This window comes from Crocodylus porosus, unplaced genomic scaffold (genome assembly GCF_001723895.1).
Source record: "Crocodylus porosus isolate Cpor-Errol unplaced genomic scaffold, CroPor_comp1, whole genome shotgun sequence".
In the NCBI taxonomy this organism is placed as follows: Eukaryota; Metazoa; Chordata; order Crocodylia; family Crocodylidae; genus Crocodylus; species Crocodylus porosus.
The window spans coordinates 27,333,113-27,354,581 of record NW_017728907.1 but is presented as its reverse complement, the minus strand read 5'-3'; the positions used below and the strand labels follow the sequence as shown (position 1 = coordinate 27,354,581).

At 38.0% G+C, this 21,469-nt stretch overlaps 1 protein-coding gene across 2 annotated transcripts in view; it reads right to left on the bottom strand.

The window, feature by feature from the left end:
• The window catches only part of COL11A1 (collagen type XI alpha 1 chain), a 255,815-nt gene that overhangs the window by 147,007 nt on the left and 87,339 nt on the right, over nt 1–21,469 (bottom strand). For both annotated transcript variants that reach the window (XM_019531004.1, XM_019531003.1), the window contains exons 8-18: nt 18,478–18,732; nt 15,477–15,539; nt 12,879–12,920; nt 12,375–12,437; nt 9,666–9,740; nt 8,298–8,381; nt 7,365–7,421; nt 3,721–3,774; nt 2,735–2,788; nt 2,557–2,610; nt 334–387 (exon numbers count right to left, since the gene is read on the bottom strand). In XM_019531004.1, the coding sequence (XP_019386549.1) occupies nt 334–387; nt 2,557–2,610; nt 2,735–2,788; nt 3,721–3,774; nt 7,365–7,421; nt 8,298–8,381; nt 9,666–9,740; nt 12,375–12,437; nt 12,879–12,920; nt 15,477–15,539; nt 18,478–18,732 (855 nt within the window). The remainder of the gene's footprint in view (nt 1–333; nt 388–2,556; nt 2,611–2,734; nt 2,789–3,720; nt 3,775–7,364; nt 7,422–8,297; nt 8,382–9,665; nt 9,741–12,374; nt 12,438–12,878; nt 12,921–15,476; nt 15,540–18,477; nt 18,733–21,469) is intronic.

The window sequence follows — 21,469 nt, the reverse complement described above, 5'->3', positions numbered from 1 at the left end:
CAACCTGTTTTGAACAATCAATTTAAATCCATATGGCAAAATGTTTGATCTGAAACAAATTAAAGAACGTGCACCAGTTGAAAATATGGCCCAATCTCTGGAACTATATTTAAACCAAAAAAATGTTGATGTGGATGGTTAACTATTTTCCATGTTAATGGTTTCCTTTTCTGAAACATTTGTTACATTTATAACTTGACAGTATGTTTTAACATAAAGTTCTTACATTCTCTGCCAGTAAACTGTTCATAGTGAACAGCTTTTTGTTTTAAGTTGATATAATGTTACCACCGTTTTCATAAGTTGTTATATAAACATGCATGTTTATCTTACCCTGTGACCTTTTTCACCAGGCAGACCAGGAAGACCATCAAACCCTCTATCACCCTAGGAAAGAAGAAATTACAGCCTTAGTAAACGGCTATTACATTTTGTAATATTCTTAGTAAAATTACACCTTATCCCAGTGAGCTAAGTTCTACCCACAGATGCATGCGTACACCTATTGAATAAGTTATTGAAGTTTAGCACATATATCCAGAAACTGGTTCTTTGTAGTCCTATGTCTTTTGTTCAAAGCAGAGGAAGTTATTATACACAATATTTTACAATCTGTTGTCATTATGTCTTTTATGAAATGAAAACTATAGCAAGACAAAGGGCTTAACTTCTGCCCTAGAATTCCAGAGGTAATTCCAGCAACACTTAAAATAGTTCTAGTGAGGTCAGAATAAGGTCCGAAGAATCAATTTGCTTAAAGGTTACACAACTATTACTATTAATTCACATATTTTTAAATGGATGATTATTATGTCTAACCCAACTGTTTGAAATCTCAATATTTTCCTTGCACAGCAGATTCCTACATTGTTTTGACATTTGGTTTGGCATGTTAAGAGTTTGGTCCTAATTTAAAATATGCATAATTCATTTTGTGACTGAAATACAGTCACATGGTTCATAATTACCAGGGATCCTGGTATTCTCTGTTTAAAAGCTGCAAACTCTATGATTTAAAAAAAGTCCAAATTCTCTGATTGAAGCCCCCCAAATACACATTTTTTCTGTGATTAAAATGAAATGCCACTATATACATACGTATCAGTTGAACACAGTGTTTTATTGATATATTTACACTTATAAAGCCATTTGGAAGCCTACCAGTGCCTCAATCACTATAATAAAATAAATTCTAAATACCTATACATTTTGGAATTTGGTTTTCAGGTTTTTATTATGGAAAATCAAAGCTCCACCTGCTGCCTTCACTCACCAAGATGCGGGTCCAGCTTCAGCTGTGTCCCCCTACTGCTTTGTGGCACTGAGCAGCCCTGATATGCTGGTGCCCTGCTCATGCCATTGCTAGTCACTCCTGACCCACAGCCCCTTGGACCTGCTAGTGCCCCTCACTCCCCACTCACATCCCCCTGGCTCTGCTGGCATCCCTCACTCCCCTCCTACTGCCTCTGCCACCCCTGGTGGTTACCCTCACTCCCCACCCACAGCCCCTTGCCCCTGAGCCCTGCCAGAAGGAGCCCCAAGCTCCCAGGCCTACAGGACCAGGGACCTGGGTCCGCAGCCTCCTGCCCTCCCCTGCAGCAGTGCCACATGTGAGATGGGGCAGGTGCTGCAGCAGAGCAGAGCATGAAGCCCAGCTCCCCCTCCTGCACAGGCAACATGGCCTGAGCAGAGCCCATGGTGGGTGGGGAGGGGCAGGTCTGGGCTGCCCTTTGTGGGCTTGGACTCCCCACCCTGCTAACCTCCCCTGGGGCCTCTGCAACCCAGTGGGCAGGACCTGGCACAGCAGGGAAAAGTGTGGCAGAGCGGACCTGGGTGAGGAAGCTCAGTGTTGCCACTGTGGGCCCTGCATCACCATGGCGAAGCACCTCCTGCTCCAGCAGTGGGGCTGGAGGCACAAAGTTGTGCCCCATGTCACCGAGGTGGCATGGGCTCCTGGGAATGGCACTGAGCTTCACTGTCCCGCTGTGCCCTGCAGCTGTAGGTCCCACCCACTGAGCCACAGGGATCCAGGGGGGAGGGCAGCAGGGCAGCAAGCCCAAACCTGCAACTACCAGCCCACCCTCACCCTGAACACAAAACTGGGGGGCACATGCTCCCCTAGGAGCACACACAGTGGTGGGGAGCTACTCCCCCACCCCCTGGACAAGTTGCCTGTGGCCCCATCACACTCCCCTCCTGGATCCTATGGCCACACATTCCAAACCACACACACCATGCGGGCTCTGCCCAACTCCCTCCCTCCCTCACTATGGGAGCCTTAATCCCCCGTCATCCCATCCCCACCTCCATGCCAGGCTTACCTTCAGGGAACTGCTCTCCAGGCTGCCTGACAGCCATGTGCATGTGTACGTGTGCGCATGCACATGGCACTTCCTGCCTGACTGCCCTCCTCCCACTCTCCCAGCCCAGAACTCTGCCAGCCTGCAAGGGGAAACCTATCATTTCACATGTTTTTCTCCTCTAAAGGAGAACATTTGGGTTTTGCTGCATTTTTCAAGCACAAACAGAAAGCCTGGATCCCTGATCATTACATACCTTTGATCCTGGTTCTCCTGGCATCCCTCTAGCACCATCAGCACCTGGGCGACCCTGCAAACAAATGCAAACACAAAGAGGCCAACTCATGATATGCAACGCAATCAAGAAGAATTGCTTTTCATGGGGATTTCAGGTTTTTTAAACCAAATATAGTTTGGGCTTCTGCATTACTTACCCTTTTACCCCGTTTTCCACTCGGACCAATGGCACCTTGAATACCTCGAGGACCCTAAATTTAAACAAGTCAATTCTTAAAATCATATTAAATATGGTAGCACAAGGCTCAAACAGCTAGCTAAACAAGTCAACTGAAGAAAAGCATAAGGAGTTAGTCTTTTAAATACCCAAACTGTGATTTTTTCAGAACTACATAAAAAACTTTGGATGCAGTATCTTGATAGGATGGCTATGGAAATTTCAAGCCGTTGGTCTGCAAAAACTTTTTTTAGCAACATCAAAATGAAAGTCAGTCATGAAGATAATTATTTTGACAAACACTTTCTTTTTACATTCCAAATTATCATACAAACATGAGCTATGGTCATAAAAATATTTAAGTAATGCCCAATGTGCACAAGTGGTGATGAACTTAGCTATAGGTTTAGCTGAAAGTCTACTGCATCCCACAGTCTAATCGTTTCTAATACCAGTGCAGAGAGACAGATGCACTACAAACAAAAAAAGAAGAGCAGCAGCTACTGAGCCACCCATGCCACTCTGGTACCATTTAAGTTTTCTTGGAAATTTCCTGCTTAATTACTTTCTGAGTTCAACCCTGTTCTGTTTATGAAATCTGATAAGATCACATCCTCTAGTCATAAGACTGGAGACACTGCTATTAATGGCAGCTATAAGCATGTAAGATACTAAATGGAGAAAAGAGCCTGTAATGTTATTTCAAAAAACAGTTTTCAAGAAATTACAGTGTGTGTGATAATTGACCATTTTTTAACACAAAGGCAGCTTGTTACTTTCACATTTCAAAATGAATTTCAAGAACTACTCAATTTCCTGCAGCACTATCCAAGCCAACTTATTTGTCTTTTAGTTACTTGTAAAAAAGATATAAATAATTAGTTGATCTATAATAAATTATCTAAAAGTATTTCCATGTATTGGAAAGCATAAAAAGGTAAAATATTCCAGTAATTTTTACTGTACCTGGGGACCTGGTTCGCCACTTTCACCTTTAGCACCAGATGAACCTGGTCCACCCTTTATAAAATACACAAAATATACTGTAAGTTTAAGGAAACACAAACATGCTACATAAACAAAGATGTTTCATAAATTAATTAAAAAATAGTAGCACCTTTTAATTAGTGATTACGAAACCAGCACATAAGTCTGTGGAACTGGAAATTCTATTTCCTTGAAGTTTGACAAACTATGTTTCAAAACATCTTCAACCCTAAAATAAGGGTTGAAACCAACCAAATTAAACAGGATCATATTTAACCCTTGCATTCTATACTAGTGTTTGCAAGATAAATACCAGAACAGTAGGGATGTGGGCTTTTAAAACTCATGATTGGTTCCTGTACCAGGTAGAAGCCAACAGGACTTGAAACCAGATTTCTCTGGTTTTGTATAGCTATCAAAATACAGCACAATCTGAAGGCTTGCTTTATTTTTATTTATTTTTTTTTTGTTTTGAGATCAGTGTAATGAATGGAAAGACTCCTATACATTTATTTCATTTACTAGTGTTTTTTTGGATCAAATTCATAATCATTTTGGCCTCTAAATATATGCTGAATCTGCATAACTATATTTTTCTATTATCTGAGATATAAAAATACAGAATCCCAGCATTAATAAAGGATGAAAGAAGCTACTCTCTCTCATGGGATTTCAGCATCAGTTCAATTCAGCATTTTTTCTAAAGTAACAATCCTATCCTGAGTTGTTTCTGAACATGAACCAGATACCATGGCTAGCTGTTGTCTGTTCACAACAGTTTATCTGTATAAAAATAGCTTTTGTCCAGGATACATTTACACAATGAACAGGAACCTCTTTAGACAAAAATCTTATATAAATGTATTATATAAATTAACTGTGTGAACGCTTTACCCTATAAAGTTAAAAAATTAACAGCAACTTTTCTTGGCTAAGGAAAGGGTTGGTTTTTTTTACAGCACAGTTAATATGCTTCTTAACATATTTAATAGGGATTCTCTCAGTTAAAAAACCAAAAACATGTCAGGTTAAGGTCAAGATTTCCAAAAGTAACTAGTGAATTTGCTCACTCCAGTTCTTGATTGGACTTGACTATTCAGAAGGTAAGAATTCTACAACCTCTGAAAATTAGTCCACTTTTGAGACATCTCAAGTTATGCACACAAGCAACTGAGGCACCAAAAATTACTAGTGACTTTTGGGAATCTTGACTTAAATTTTGCCAGATCTGTACAGCTGGATTTCTAGAGCCTCCTGGTGGTTTAAGAGCAAAATAGCTAGTCATTAAACAGCATACAAAGAATCACTGATGTTTCTAACATGTGCCCCAGCACTGGAGCATGGCCAAAACTATCAATAAATAGAACTAAACCCTTCCAGGGATCTACTGCTTTTTTTTTTACAAATGGAGTAAGTGTGAACTGTAGTTAAATATCTATTGTGTCTGCATATGCTGAATGTGATATTCTAAGTCCCTTGATTTACACCATTGAAAACAGGGTATTAGGTTTTTTTGTGTGTAAAAACAAACCAATTGAAATGATTTATTATAAATATAATTTAATTTATTGTGATCAACCAAAAGACTGTAGGCCAAACTCTCTGCTGGACATCAGGGACAATTTAATTAGTTTTAGGAAAGTTATGTCAACAGAAAATTTGCCTCAGTATATCAGTTTGAAAATTACTGCTAAACCCCAGCAATTTAAATTTGGAAGACAGAGTAAACTTTCCTTTTTTTTCAGTTGAAAGTCAGCTGAAGCCACAACATTTTACCTATATAAATAAGAAGTGCCAAATCCTTGGGACTGGTCTTTCAGTAGCTCATTGTAACTTGGCAAGAAAGGAGCTCTTTGAAGCTACATGATGCTAGGGACATAGCTTGCCAGATCAAGACAGGGTACAAATTTACAGCAATTCCACAGCTGCCAATAATTTCTCAGGGAACATCCAGCAGCCAAAAGTTGTGGAAATATAAGGGCATCAGACTGAGTCCTGCCCTCCACAGATATTCCTTTCACATTTTGTGCTGAGAGGGTACAATGGAACAAAGCCACTTTGCCAACTTTTCTGTCATCCTTACATAAAAAGGTGTCCTCAATGGCTGCATCCAGATGAGCAGGGGCATGCACTTGCAGCAGTACAACTAGCAGTGGCACAAATTTGCAGGTCTCCTATTTCTATGTGCCTCAGCACAAGGGCAGCCCTGGGAAATGGAAGCAGGCAACTCTCCCATTTCCACATGCCTTGGTGCAGGCACTCAGCCCAGGGCGGCCTGCTTCCCAGTCTTGAGGAATACTGTGTCCCAGCCAGCTGCTCACATCTGGCTGGGGTGCAATGAGCCCCAGCATGGGAAAACCCCAGAGCAAATTTTTCCCCCATGCTGCAAAATTAGCAGTGCCATGCCTGGTTAAATGGGCAACACATGCAGCTTGTATCACCACAAAGTGGTTTGTGGCACCACAAACTGCACATGCCTGTGGCACGACAAGTAGGGACAATTTTTTCCCCCTGTTAAGAAAAAATTTTCTACACAAAATGCAATTTGCATATCTGTTAATCTGTCTTCTTCCTTGCTAACTAATAGCGGATTCAATAAACTGTATATTAAGGAAGTGAGGATAACAAAAAGAAAAAATAAAAGGTAGGAAGGGGGAATAACTTGTTCCTGATGCTGAAACACTAGCTACTATTCAAATATGAGTTTTTCCTGAAGAAGCACATAAAAGAAGGAAGGGGCAAGAGAAATGGAGAAAGAGGAAATGTACTTTGGATATTAGTTGCAACATTTCACAGATTTTTTCTTATTATTTGCTCTATGCTGATGACTTGCTTTATTATTAAATGCAATAATTAAATATGTTTTTGCCCATGTTTTGCAAACAGATGTTTGATTTATGTCATTGTGAATGGTAAAGTTGCAATTTGTTGTACAATTGGACAATATTTTAATGATGCTTTGCATAATAGGATGTAGCAAAGATCATCTAAATCAGGAGTGACCAATCTGTGGCACATGTCACAATGGCATCGGCAGCCTCTGTGTGTGGCACATGGATGATCAGGGAGGGGGCAGGGAACACAACAGCAGATAGAGCATGGAGGAGAAATCAGAGAAACAGATTAGGCAGGGGAAGAGGAATATCTGTTAATTAATTCTTCCAAGAAAGCAAATCTACTGATTTCTAAATTCAAAGGACTACATCATATATCAGAAAATAAATATAATAACCTGGGATAAATTTAGAAAAGACTACTTTTCTACAAAGCCTATGATCTTTGTTGTAGCAGTTGTTATTTTGTCTTGTTGTAGGTATAAGTTAATGGTTTTCTGAATGATGTTAAGTGCTAAATTATGACATTTAGTGGATTATTTGACTCTGCAAAGTATCAATTTCCTAAGAGAGAATATTACAATTACAAGTAGACTGGTCATGTACTTTAGAAACTGCCCAGCTTCCCACCCGATTTTCTACTCTTCTTACATATGCTGTGTTTTTAAAATGTTGGTTCAGGATCACAGTGCCAAACTGAGTAGTAATCTAAAAGCTCCTTGGCATGCTTACTTTCATGGACTTTTGATATCTATACTTAAATTGTTATCCTTATTTTATGTAACTTACCACAGGACCTGGTCTTCCAGTGAGTCCCATGGGGCCAGGTGGCCCTCTCATGGCAATCTGTGAATGAAAAAAGAACCCCACTAAAATACTCCAAGAAAAAGCAAGAAAGCTACAAAACCAGATATGAGAATTATATAATAGCATATTCATTCATTCATTCATTCACTGATGGTGCAAGTAGCTGTTTAGGCCATGGATAGATGTTTATGTTGCTCAGCTTTTCAACTGGTGTTAAAAAGCGTAAGGGAAAGATAGCAAACGTTGAGCTATCACAAGTGTACAGACAATACGTTACCCTATATCTGCATTATTTACTATTTATTGAGACTATAATAGAATGTGCCTATATTTGCATAGTAGGTTTTGTCCTCTCAGTAGGAAGAGTTATAGAACATGATTATATTTTAACAAGGGAATGGTAATACTAGGAACTGGAACTTTGTCTGTAGTTGAAAACTGTTCTACTATTGGCTAAACAAGAAGCCCTAATATTTCAAGACACGCTCGTGTAGCTAAGCCACATTGATGATGACTTGTCCATCAGTTAAGCCATTTGGAAGGCTAGACAACACAGAAAGCATGAAGCAAAATGGTTTCACCTTAAATATGTTTTCTGGAGGTCATACCACACTTTCCAGAATCAACAGAACTTGCAAGTAAACATTCAAGTAAACTGATCTGGATATCTCAGCAAACTATCAGCCCAATGTCCTGCAGTGTTCTGCTTAGATGCTGTGTTGGCCATACTGAATTAGCAAACTTATTAAATATTCTGCCCTTACATTCAGGGCTCTTACGTGTGAATGAAGATTCCCTCCCCTCCCCTCTACATATATATATTATAAAGGTCCCTGCTACTATAGTACTATAGTATAGTACAGATATATTTTTAGGGCACATTTACTTGACCATTAGGAAAAATGTCCGTCTTACCCTAGCCTGCTGAAGAATTGCTTGGGCTTGAGCTTCCTGAGCTGAGATTGTTGGACCTTTCTCCCCATCACCACCAAAGCGGAACTACAAACATCAAAAGGAAAAAAAGAAGTCAAAGTAAACAAGGTATTCACTGTAATTGTACAAACTGCTGCTTAAGGCATTGTGCCTGGTTTTTTCCTTTAGTTTTACTCTGGTGTCACTCATTCCATTCCAAAAGATGGAGAAGCAGTGACGTTAGTTTTAATGTGGATATTAAGCAACTGATAACTGAATTTGAGAACAAGCCTAATCTCATATAAATAAAATGGTAACATTTTGTAAAAACAGGAAGTCTGTTTTTTTTTCCTCTTATTATTTATGTAACGTGCCATTAAAATGCAAATGAAAGAGATGAATCAATGTTTAATGTCTGCAAAGCAGCACTAACAAAAACATGCGCCATGCATCTTGAGTAACGAAAGCCAAAGTAATTTTAGTTACTAGCAGAAAAATGCCTACGGTAGGCTGTCAGTGATTGAGCTTCCCTGGGTCAGGGAAACCCAAGGATCAAGCCTTCTTATTTCCTTACTAGACCGCTCTTTTTTGAGACAACTTTTTAGCTATAACACTTCTGTGTGCCCCAATTGCACTATAATTTTGTAATATTACAAAGCATCCCCAAAGATCCAGCATTTTGTAGCTCTATAAATTAATGCCTGTACATTATCTAAGAGAACTTTCAAGAAAGTACTAGCTCAAAAATATAACACATTTTAATAATCATTCATTGATTCTCTTTTAAACAGCAAATACATTTTCCAACTGCCTCCTTTCTTCACTGATACAACTGGTGTATGGGGAAGCCTAAGCATTCAGTGGAAGTATAGTAATGGCAACCAATAAGCATCTATACCCAGTCTATCTCCCCAAACAAGCTCCATTGTAATTTGCATTCTATTTATAAATTCCTAAGCAATATTCTACAGGAAAAAATGTTTTCATTTGCACTCAGTAATATATTATGTTTTGCCACCCTGTGGTATGATAGCTTTAATAGCTTTGGGAATATTCCTCCTCCTGCTCTAGTGAGAGCAGTACTGTGATGAATATGCTTACAAACCTTCAAGCAAGAAAACCTGCAGTATCTTGAATGAAATCAGAAATGTCCAATCCATGCAAAGTGCTGACATGTTTTCTGTGTTATAAACATACTAAATGACCTTCAAAAGATTACAAGTGACTATCTCTGTTTTATGTTGCATGCCAAAGGCAGAACCACCTGCAGGATAGGACACCTGTTTTCTCATCTTGATTCATCTCCCTTTTCTGGAAGCAAAAGTATTGTTTAACAAAAACTGACTACCATGTAATGACAATAGTACTTACTGGCAACATTAACATGGTACCGGGGGGACCAGCTAAACCATCAGCTCCTGGAAGGCCAGCACGTCCTGGTGGGCCCTTTAAGAACAAAAGAAAATGAAAAATATTATAGAAGATACATCTATATGAACTAAGCACATCCTGCTAGTTACAGGACTACCAGTTTCCATACTTGTATTCATAAGTTTTGTCATTCAAAGGGCCAATGTGGGAATCTAAGACATAATTAATTTTGGAGGCACCAATTATCAATCCAGTATAAATTAAGGTGAGGGTTGACAAGTCTGCATCACTAATTTAATTGTTGAATATTACAAACATGATGCCATTTTAAAAACAAGCACTACACATCTTCTAGGAAAGTGAAGCTAAGGTGTAACTTAAAAAATATTAAAGGATTTAAAACTCTACAAAGCCATGGGTTTTATATCCACCAGGGCTAGGTACAGACATTCAAAAGCCGGAGGCAGAATTGATTTAAATTAAGTGGTTTTCTGTAAATGATGTGGTTTAGCTTGGTAGCAAACAGAACACATATTTGCTTTGAGTGGGGAAGGGAGGAGGGCAAATCATAGACCAGGCTCTGCCATTTTTTAACCAGTCTATATGTGTCAAACTTCTATTCTGTTATGGGTATATGCCACTCTCTAATCATTTATACTGGTAAAAGTGTAATGTCTATACTTGGCCCCAAAGTACAGTAACCAAAGTAAAGCTAAATCAGGCCATGTGATTGTGATCAAGGCATTAGTTAGTGGTTGTAGTCCCAAACAAAGCTTTAGTTAAATTAGTTTTTCACTTTCTTCCCTCATAGCACCATTTTTATGGGAAAACTTCATCTCCGTGATGCACATAAGGGGAACTTTTGCATAAACTTGTCCTCTTCTTAAGGGCATATGTAAAACATATGTAAAACATGAGCGCTCTTAAATTTGGGTCAATAAATAAATTTGAGGCAACTCTCTATAATTATCAGGATGCAACATTTCTACTTAATACCAAAATTTGAATTCCATCATCAATGATGGCTCTATAAATTGTGGACCTTGTGGCAAAACTGGAGTATATCTTTCCATAATCAGAAGATATAATTTTGCTATTTAACATGTTTAATTGAACAATGCCCTTTGCTTGAATGATTTTTTTTTTTAGAAAATTTTTTTCATAGAAGTTTCATTGAAGTGAAAAATTTAAGATACCATTAAAACAATTATATCAATAGTATGAAAAACAAAACAAATAAGAACCCCAACTAAAGAAAAGAAACCTGTCTTGCAGGCATAAACTGAATTTCTAAGTGGCTTTTACCTTAATATTAAAGTATTAGACTTTGACCTTGCATAATGACTTACTTCTTGGGGTTCCTGTGACCTTATGAAGACTCTTTAAGACTGAACCCCAAGTCAGAATTGGAGACTTGGTACATCTAGTCTGAGGTCTGCCTCAAGAAAAAAATTATTGTGCACTTGCCACTTAACTGGCAAAGGAATATCACCTTAAGTGATTTCATTGTGCTGCTTTGAAGTTTCTGTGTAGTTTTATCAGTATAAAAGGATACATTTCTATGGATTTATTAAATCTCTAAGAGCAAATATTGAATACAAATGTGCATATCTAAGTATGTCCTATTTTTACAACAAATTACACAGTGAATTGTTGAAGTACTCTCAGTGCCTCCTACACACAAATATATCATGTGCATGCTAGTATCCTCAATAAATTGTCATTCTTAAAGCTGAGTGAAATTCACATCATGTCAGTTGAAGCAGAAAGTTTTTTTGAACTAAATGCATTGAAACTTTCTTTAAATTATGTAAGTTATAGACCTAGCAAAGGACTTGTGAAGATACAGTCTTTAAATAATAGCAGAATTAAATATACAAGTTGAAAAAAAATATTTTAAAACTACAATTTTAATATTATGTATGGTCAGAGCTGAACTTTTCATACACCATGTCATTTAATGCGGCTAAGACATGCATTTGTCCTTTGCTGCACCAGTAAAGATTGGAGTATGTCCAATATAGTTCAACTGGAGAATAGACACTATTTCCGGCATTTCAGTATGGAGTTCGATACTGCATTTCAGTATGTCTGCCCCTATCTTTGAATGATTTATTGTTCAAACATTTTTGATTAAATGTCATTCAACTTTATGTAAGGAATATGTAATTGGATTGATACAATTATTTTATTACATTTTAAAATTGTTTGCAGCAAAATAACACAATGAAGTAAGAGTTAGAGCAGTAATTCTCAACCAGGATGTCGCACCACCCTCAGGTGCTGTGTCAGAGACTTTGAAGGGTGCCACAACAGGTCAAAATGGCTTTGACACTACAGATTCCTATTTCAAATTTCCAGATTTTTCTCAGTTCTTTGCAACAGAAGAAACAGTCTATTATTTTTCCATAGTTAAAACACAAGTGAAAGCTAAAAGCTGGCATTTTCTCAGGTGTTCCTTGAATTTAACTAGCTTGAGAGAACCACTGAGACACAATTAACCTCTTTTTCCCCCTACGTTTGCACTGTGTATTGCTACTTTGAAAGTGATATTTGCCCAGATTCTCAGGGGTATAAATCAGTACATCCCCATCAATTTCTCTTGAGCTGTGTCAATATGCACCAGTTCACAATCTCATCCATTAACTTCACTAACAACCAGTTTAAGATATACCTATAATCTACTGAAAAATCTACATATTAACTTACCCTTTCACCAGGATCACCTGGAGGACCAACAGCACCCTGTAAACCTGGAGGACCTGTAAGACCCTGTGAAAAAACAACCCATAAATAATTATGCTGTATGACAAACTGGAGCAATGTTTATAAGTGTGTATTTTTTTGCAAAAAGGTTACATTCAAGACCCATATATAATTATCTCCAAATATTAAGGCAGATTTGTTTTTTTTCCTATAAAAAAGTATAGCCAAGTTTTTAAAAGTTCTGACCAGTAAGTCAGGGTTAAATTTTTACAAGTAATCGATCGTCAACCAGCTTTGTCTCATTATCACACTAGAACCAAGCCCTTTCGTACTGTACCCTGTAATAGTATATTTTACCTATGAGAAATTATGTCTCAATTTGAATTATGTTAATATAGATGTACCAAAGCACAAGAGACAAATCAAATGCCTAAAGGAGGAGGTATTAATAGATGAGAAAAAACGAATAAAATGACAAGTACAAATAAATAAAAACAAGCCACATACAGGAGGTCCTCTTGCTCCTGGCGGTCCTTCAACAAGCATTCCCTACAGGGAAAAAAACAAACAGAAACAAATTTAGAAGTCAAAAAGAAATAATTACAGGAAAAATAATTTAAGTCTTATGTTTGAATGGGGACCATTTTCTTATTCCAGACACTCCTGTTTTCACTGAAACAGAAATACAACTCTCCAAAGCAGCCAAGGTTAACATTTTCTCTTAAGGACCATGCTTCACTTACCAGTGCACCCACTGAAGCATATAGGTAAACTAATTGTACTGAATTTTCCTGAATTACTCTGGGCAATGATGTCACCTTTCCTGTACTACCAATTTTTAAAGAAAATCATTTGCAAAATAAAGACAATCATAACTCAAACTCAACTCACATATGCTGATTCAATACTATTTTGGTCCTATTCTGTAAGAGTGCCAGTGTATTGAAATTTATCCAGGTCATTTAGTGTTATTATGAAAATACTAAACTGTGCCTAGGAGTTCAGTGCCTTTAAAAATGCAGGTCACAATGGATCTAACATTACTTGACTCATGATGACAATTGTTTTAACACAATATTGCAAGGGATTTGGTTATGTTTAACATGATGGGAATGACAGGTTTTAAAGATACAGTCATTTTGTGGGCTAATGTAGTCTGAAGTTCTCCACACATCATTTGACACTGCACTACAGTCTCAACTTCCGCTCAATTTTTTTCTGTGACCAATGACTTCTGGATATACTAAACCTAATGATGGGAGTATTAAGACTAGAAAGGTGTCCTAGGAAATAAAGTTCAATCACCTAATATTGCAGACAACCTTTCCATTTAATCCCATTTTCTTAAACTTCCTCTTAAAATTATTTTGTTTTTGCATGCACTAATCCCTGTTGCAGTTCTGTGCTGCAGGTAAGCCACCAGGTACAACTCCAGTACATATTTTAACAGTTATTCAACCACTACACAAATGTAGAAAAATATTTTGTAATATAACCTATTTTTCTTTTAATTCAGGTTTATTATAGTCTTCTAAACTAAAACACAACAACATAACTATATCTTTTCATAGAAGCAATTTCCCTATCACATCATTATTTATAGCTTAAGAAGCTTTTTTAGGCCACATGCTCCCTTAGCATTGCTAATTTCTACAAATGTTATGGTTTGTAAGCTTGCATTCACAACAGAAAGTTCCATAGTGTTGGTGTAACATGATGGTGCAATGCTTTTATGTAACCATATTACCACTTCAGAAGTAAGTAATTAACTGACCAAAATACACATTTTATTGGCTGGTCTCACAGTGAGTGGTGTGGAAAGTTTAAAAAAAAAAAAGGCAGAGCCAATTCCTTTAAGATATGGGTAGACACACATTGCATTGAGTCCAATTTGTATAGATGTACCTAAATTCATTTAAAACTAATTAGCAGGGGTACCACTCTTTATTTTATTTATTTATTTGATGTCTATGCTTCCCTCTCCAAAAATGCTCAAGGCAGCTTACAATAACACATTCATATAAACAAATAGAATAATGAAACGATAACAATGCAGATCTTGAAAGACTACCCAAAGCTTAAAGATACCTGCTAAAAGTCTGACCCAATAAAACGGTCTTAGCATTTGCAAGACTAGCACAGCAACACAGAGCTCAAAGTGAGCTCATCATCTGAGCATTTGCCCAGCTTTTGAGGCAAGTTTGATGTTCTCACTGAGCCTCTGTTGCTGCAGCTACACTGTTAGCAACATTCAAGACACGAGGTATATGGTTAGTTTGGGTACGTCTACATGAACTGCATTCACTGAAGTGACTACAGCATAGATAGAGGTGCATCTCTTGTACATAAGAAGCTTCTCTATATTTTAGGAGGCATTATAGCTGTCCCTTTGAGGCTAAGTACAACCAATGCCTGAGGCTGAATTGATTCAGTCTTCACAGGTTTGTCTAAGCTGCATAGATAGAACTGATAATCAAGTGAACAGACATTCACTTTTGATTCTGGAAATGCAGCCACATGCCTGCAATGGCCCAGGCCAGAAGGAGGGCAAGGGTACTATAGCATGCCTCCCTACCTGGCTAGAGCAGACAGATTGGGCCAAGGCTAGCCATCTGCCTCATAGGGAGGTGGGGAGGGGAGTGGCTGCAGGGAAGATGCAAAGCATCCTGGGATGTTGAGGACTTGTGAGTTAACTTGAACCTAGAGGAGATCTGGGGCAGAATTTTAATAAACCAATTTAACCTAAATTACTTAAGTCTGATATTACATCTACCCAGGTGTCTCTTAAACCAGTTTCAGTCATTTTGAAAGCAGTTTATGTGCACCCAACTTCTGGTGTGTTACAGATTTGAACCAGTTTATGAACACTTACACTGGTTTATGTGTAATTTCTGTCCTTAACTTGAATGACACAAGAAGCCGTTAGTGGTGCTTTTCTATATCATTTATGCTGCCAGTCCACATAATAATACTGTTGATAGGCTTGGAGGACCTCACAATTAATATATTGTCTTCCTGTTTTTAAATTATGTGGTTTAATGCTGAAGTAAAGTACCAGTGAAAAACATAGGGAACTTAAGAAAAAATATCCGCTGAGGTACTTACAGGTTCAATCACAGCTGGTTCCCCCTTCTGTCCTTTTTCTCCATAAATACCATGTCCAGTCACCTTTCAGATCATAAAATAAAGCATAAGAATCCTGTGCACTCTGAACGGGGAGTCTATAACTTAAGGAAAGGGAAGGAGGGGTAAGAGCAAAGAGATTTTGCCTCTTGGCCTTCCAAGCATCCCCATCTGCTTCACTGTTGCTTGAGGTTGATTTCACTGAAGTCAATGAAAGTTTAATCCAAAAGATATTTTGTTTTGTTTTCATGTAGGCTTGTAAAACAGCAGTACCACAAAATAACATGCTGGTCAGGCCACTGCACTGCACATACTAGCACTGCCATAACAAATCTTTTTTCACTCTGTTTAATTTTCTCCCAGTTAAAATGAACCATGCAAGATAAAAGCTTAACTGTGTGTTTAAAAAATAAATGAAGAGATATCTTTATAGCTGTTAAAATGTCACATTAAAGGGATTTCATAGAATCATAGAAAATTAGAGTTAGAAGGGACTTCAGGGCTAAGTACAGACAGTCAAAAAGCCAGAGGCTAAATCAATTCAATCTTTTCAGGTTAGTTTAAACTGTACAGACTGAACTGATAAGCCAGTGAACAGACATTCACTTCTGATTCTGGAAACACAGCCACACGCCTACAGTGGCCCAGGCCAGAAGCCAGGGGATGCTATAGCAAACCTCTCTGCTCAGCTGGAGTAGCCAACCTGGGCAAGGCTAGCCCTCCCACCCAGCGGGATGTTGGGGGACTGTGAGTTCACGTGAACCTGGAGGGGATCTGGGACAGAAGTTCAATAACTGATTTAACCTAAAATAGTTCAGTCTGATACTCTATCCACCCAGGTTTATCTTAAACCAGTTTTGGCAATTTTGAAAGCAGTTTAAGTGTGCTGAACTTCTGTTGCCAGGGCTGGCCCATCCTATCCTGAAAAACCTGTGTCCAGAGGGGGCCCTGCAGCTAAGGGGCCACCTGCAGCCCTGAACACTCCAAATCAGTGCTGTAGGAAGGGAGATGGATGGTTGCTACCACTCTGCATTACTGCTGCCACAGCCAGCTTCACATCTGGCCATTTGCCACTCCTCCCGCTGCCGATGACAACTTCTTCCCATTGGGGGCCCCAAAACGATATCTGGGAGGGAGCACCCAAAAAAGAGACTGGGGGCCAGACCTGTCTCTTGTGTTACAGATTTGAACCGGTTTCCAATCACTCAGACCAGTTTATGGGTAATTTCTGTCCCTAGCTACTCAGGAGATCATCTAGTCCAATCCCCAGCTCAAAGCAGGACCTTTCCCAGCTATATTATTCCAGCCAAGGCTTTGTCTAGCCAGTCTTGTGGTTAAGCTTTCAATTCTCTGTTGACTATAGATAGTGAATATAACTAAGAAAATATTTATTATAAATCCTGAAGAGCTGAAGACTCTGAAATATAACGTTTTCAGGATAGAGCAGAGATCTAGTTTCATGATTTCAATTACTGTTAAGAGTTCTGCCATCGTATTCCTTAACAGAATTTATCATTTTGTCTCTGGTGTGATCTAATACTTTTGGATGCTTTGAGGAGAAATGTAAAGTTAAATTTTGATCATGGTGGTTTTCAATGTGCAGTGGTTACTCTTCAAAATCAAAAGAAAAAATCAATTCAGTCCACTGAAATAAGTCAATGGATCAAAATAAGTTTGTATGATTTGAATGTATGAGTTTCCATAGGGATGAGACAAATTATGAAAGAAACACAGTCAAGGAATGTTTTTTGCAGGTAAGACAATGCAAAAGAATGAATGCCGGGGCTGAGTGTCTACAGAAGAACCAACTCCTCTACAGTTTTTTTAATGCAGCACACAGCTAATTCACAAGGACTGTACAGGCTCTCAGACTCTCTCCCCTCTGGAGCGAATTTGATCCTTCCTGTTGTTACCATCTATGTCAGAAGTATAAATCCAAACCCATGTCACAGGGCACCAATACGATTAAGTCACAAATACAACTGTACCACATGATTGAGAGAGGGAAAATAAACAGTAAATTGAACATAAAGGACTGAAGCTCAAGGGTAGCACTGGAGAGCAACTTCAAAGCAAGTCCAATCAATCATCCCAAACTGAGTGTGCAAGAAAAAACTAGGATGGATAGGGAACAGGCATATTACACAAAATCTTCCCTTTCTACAACACACAGGGGTTTTTTCAATCCACAGGGGAGGTTAAGCTGCTTCCCATATTAGCAACATTCCCTGCCAGGTTGTACCCTTTATAGAGAAATAACACTGAAGCAAAATGTGAAATCTTTCTACTAAGCAATGACTTTATCCTGGGAAGAGGAACACTATTCATCGCCAACAACAAGAAAGTCAATACTGAATATTATTTCCAATTACAAAAATTGCCCTGTTGTCTTGGTGCCAGCAAAAATCTGCAAGGCCACAAAGCTTTCACCCTTGAAAAGAGCATCAGAGAGGGAGACTGAGAATTCTCTACCATTCATTTATGGCCTTCAGTTTCCACTCCAAATACTTTTCTTACAAAGGATATTACAGGACCCGAAACTGTTCAGTCTGTCCTATATATTTCAGTTGATTTTTAGCATAACAAATTTTATGAGCTCATAAATCGCCTAATATTATATAAAGATCTTGAAATCAATGAAAAAAGTCATGCATTTTTATCTAGTAAGGGAGATTTCTATTATTTTTCTACATTAAGAAAAATTTAGAAAGATACATAATTTCATTCAATTCATAAGTTTTCCTTAGAACTCCCCAAAAGTTATGAAAAAGAACATTATTAATATAAATAAAAATAAAGGCTCATCAAAAAAGGCACTGAGCTTGTTCCAAAGGCAATGGCAGCACTTATACCATGTTCAGTGGGCATTGGATCAAGTTCTATATGCTCCAAAGACTATAACAAGCAATCCAGACAACTAAAGAAGAATTGCTAAAATTAAACTGATTTCTATTTCTATCATATTTGCCTTTAAGCAACTTACGCTTGTTTCTGTGATATCTGTCTCTGCTGGAACACCTGGACCAAACTCCTCATTAGTGTGATCGGTAGGTTTTTCTTCATATTCTTTATATTCATAAAAATCATATTCGCCTAAATCTCCATCTACCAGTAGGTCAGATTCACTGAAGTCTACTCTTCTGTTTCCATATTCAGTTTCCTCAGTTTTTTTATTTTCTGAATCATAATCCTCTCCAGTTACGTATTCTTCAGTAAATACTTCTTCAACGGGATTTTGCTATTCATGTAAGCAGGCAAAGGTTTGGGAATAGGAGGAAGATGTGTATTACTGTTAGTAAAGCAATATAAGCAATTGGTGATTGACCATGATGATGTCAAAAAGAAGTCAGAATAGTAAACAAATACATATTTTCTTTCAATTAGATTCTGAAAGACTAGAAAGCCAGCATTTCAGAGTAATTAAAAGATCATTCTATGTACACAAGTTTGTACAAAGAACTTATGTTTTCATACATCTTTTTTTCCTGAAACATTAACTCTAATTGTTCATGCATATACTATGTGCAGCTGCTAGTTTACTGTTATTTCTGTACCAAATATAATCTAAATTTCCCTGCTTGGTTTTACACTTTTAGTTGTCAAACATATGTATTATGTGGAATACAATCGAACATAAGTATCCCAATGACCTATCGATTTATTTAGATTTGTTTAGACGACAACTTTCTAATTTGTAATTGGCAGGAAGTGCAAGTATTACTTGAGCTGGATCCAGCATTCTTATCCATCAATGAATAATAATGCCAGGCTGAATGTTTCAACATTTTTCCTTCCAATGATGTTGCAGTACATGCATCATACATACGCATCATCATGGTTCATTGCTTTAATAGCCATTTATATATATTTTTGGATAATACTAAATTCCACCTGAAAAACTCATAGAAGATGAAGTTGAAACTTCGGTGAAAGCTAAGGGCCTTGTTACACATTGCACTTTGAGCTCCTGAAATGTTGATCAGTGTTAGTGCTAGCTCATATTTGGAGTACTTACACCTTAAGGCTAAAAAACTTCTCTGACTATCCCAACCTGCACAGCTGTTACTTGCCACTAGGGGGCTGGTGAGCAGGGGCCTGATTAGGAGCTATAGGGGTGAGGTGCCACTACAGGGCTGGTATGCCAGGACAGGCTTCTATGCCCTATTCTAGGTAGGGGAGTGGGAGAAATGGGTTGGTAGGGGAGACAGATAATTAATGGAATAGGTGTAGGTAATGAAACAGGAGGAGGAGGAAATGGGGTAGTGAAAGGGTGATGAAATGAAGGAAGTCAGGAAAGATAACATAAAAGAAGTTAATTCAAAAAGAAATAAAGAAGTAGTAAATTAAAGCAAGTCTCATGTTTTAATAAATTACATAAATTAATTTGGAATTGGGGCATGAGAGTGCTGATCATGCTTCCTGGGGTGGTGGGAGCTGAGCAGTGCTTTTTGGGGAGCTACTGCCCCTTTCCTGGGAAGGAAGTCCCAGATAATGGGGACCCAATCTGGCCCCCACCTTATTCCCCTGCCATCACCTCTTGACACCACTCCTGGACCTGTCTATGCCCTGTGTCCTGGCTAAATGGTGTGTGTTCTGCAGACTGTTTGCATGAGGTTGTACCACTGGGAATGGGAAGGTCACAGCCCCAGAGATAGAAAGGGAAGTTAGCTTGGTGCCAGGACCACCCCTTGGGCAGCAGAGTTCAAGGTGTGGAAAGTCTGTCCACACAGAACAAGATGGTAGGGTAGGGGGACACTGTATCCTAGGATGTTGGAAGACTCCAACTTGGGCAGTTTATCTGTGGGGAGTGGCCACACATTAATGGAACAAGACCCATGTAACATGGATCAGAGATAAACCTGCCCTGGAGTGATGTAACTTTAAGCTACCTAAAGTGTGCTTAAGACTAGTTTTGGATGTTACGAGCTCTAGGAGCTGCCTAAAATAGAAGTGTAACAAGGCCCTAAGTCTTGCTTGCAACTTCCATCCTTAATGACACGAACAGTGTAAAACCAAGCAATCTTCATATAACTCCAAACATATTTTAAAAGCATTTTATCTGAGATGTACAAAACTTTTATCTTTAAGAAAATAACTGTATTTCTTTAAGTCTCTGGGAAAAGAACATTTTGAAAACAGAAGAAGCCAAATATTCAACATTATATGTGTACCCTGGAGTATTATTTGGAGTGAGTTGATGCATCTTTAAACAGCATACAAGGAGACTTTGCTATCCAAAATCATTAATGGTAGCTGGGTCCAATCATGGTGCCATTGAAATATAAGAGTTAAAACAGATGGTCCAATTCTGATTTTACTTTAATTTAGGGACAGTGCAGTTCCAAAAATTACAAAATTGTTATTTCTAATTTACATTGTGTACATCAGAACCAAGACAAATACATTCATAAATCAAATCAATATTTGGAAATCAACCCCTTTTTTTACTTATCTTTAAAGATCTGATTTCTGGGTTTTTTATGCAAAATTGCTTCATATGGCTCCCACTGAAGAAAAAACTTAGCATTGTGGGTTCGGTCTCACTACAGTAAAGATATTGCCCTACTGCCTAACACAATGTAAAAAATGCAAGGAGTGTAACTACAGAACCCTTCCTCATGAATAGCTGCCAGATAATTGCAAAATCTAAAACTCAGCTCTCAATAGCTATAAAGACTTGATATTTACATTTTAACTTCTAAAATGCATATGGAGGAAATAATAAAATCAACTTACTTCTCTTTCTGTATTTCATCATATTATCTAAATCATATGAACTTTTTGGCATCTGCTCCACAGTTCAAAGCATAAAATGAGCAATTTCAGTACTAATTTTCATATTTGGCTTGAATGAGTTATGATTGTAGCTTTAGGAGGAAAGTTCAGTTTTGTACATCTTTTAAGCAATATATGTTCATTTTGAAAGCGTTATGTAAAAGGAAACTGAAAAACCATTTTACTGTAATTTATATATA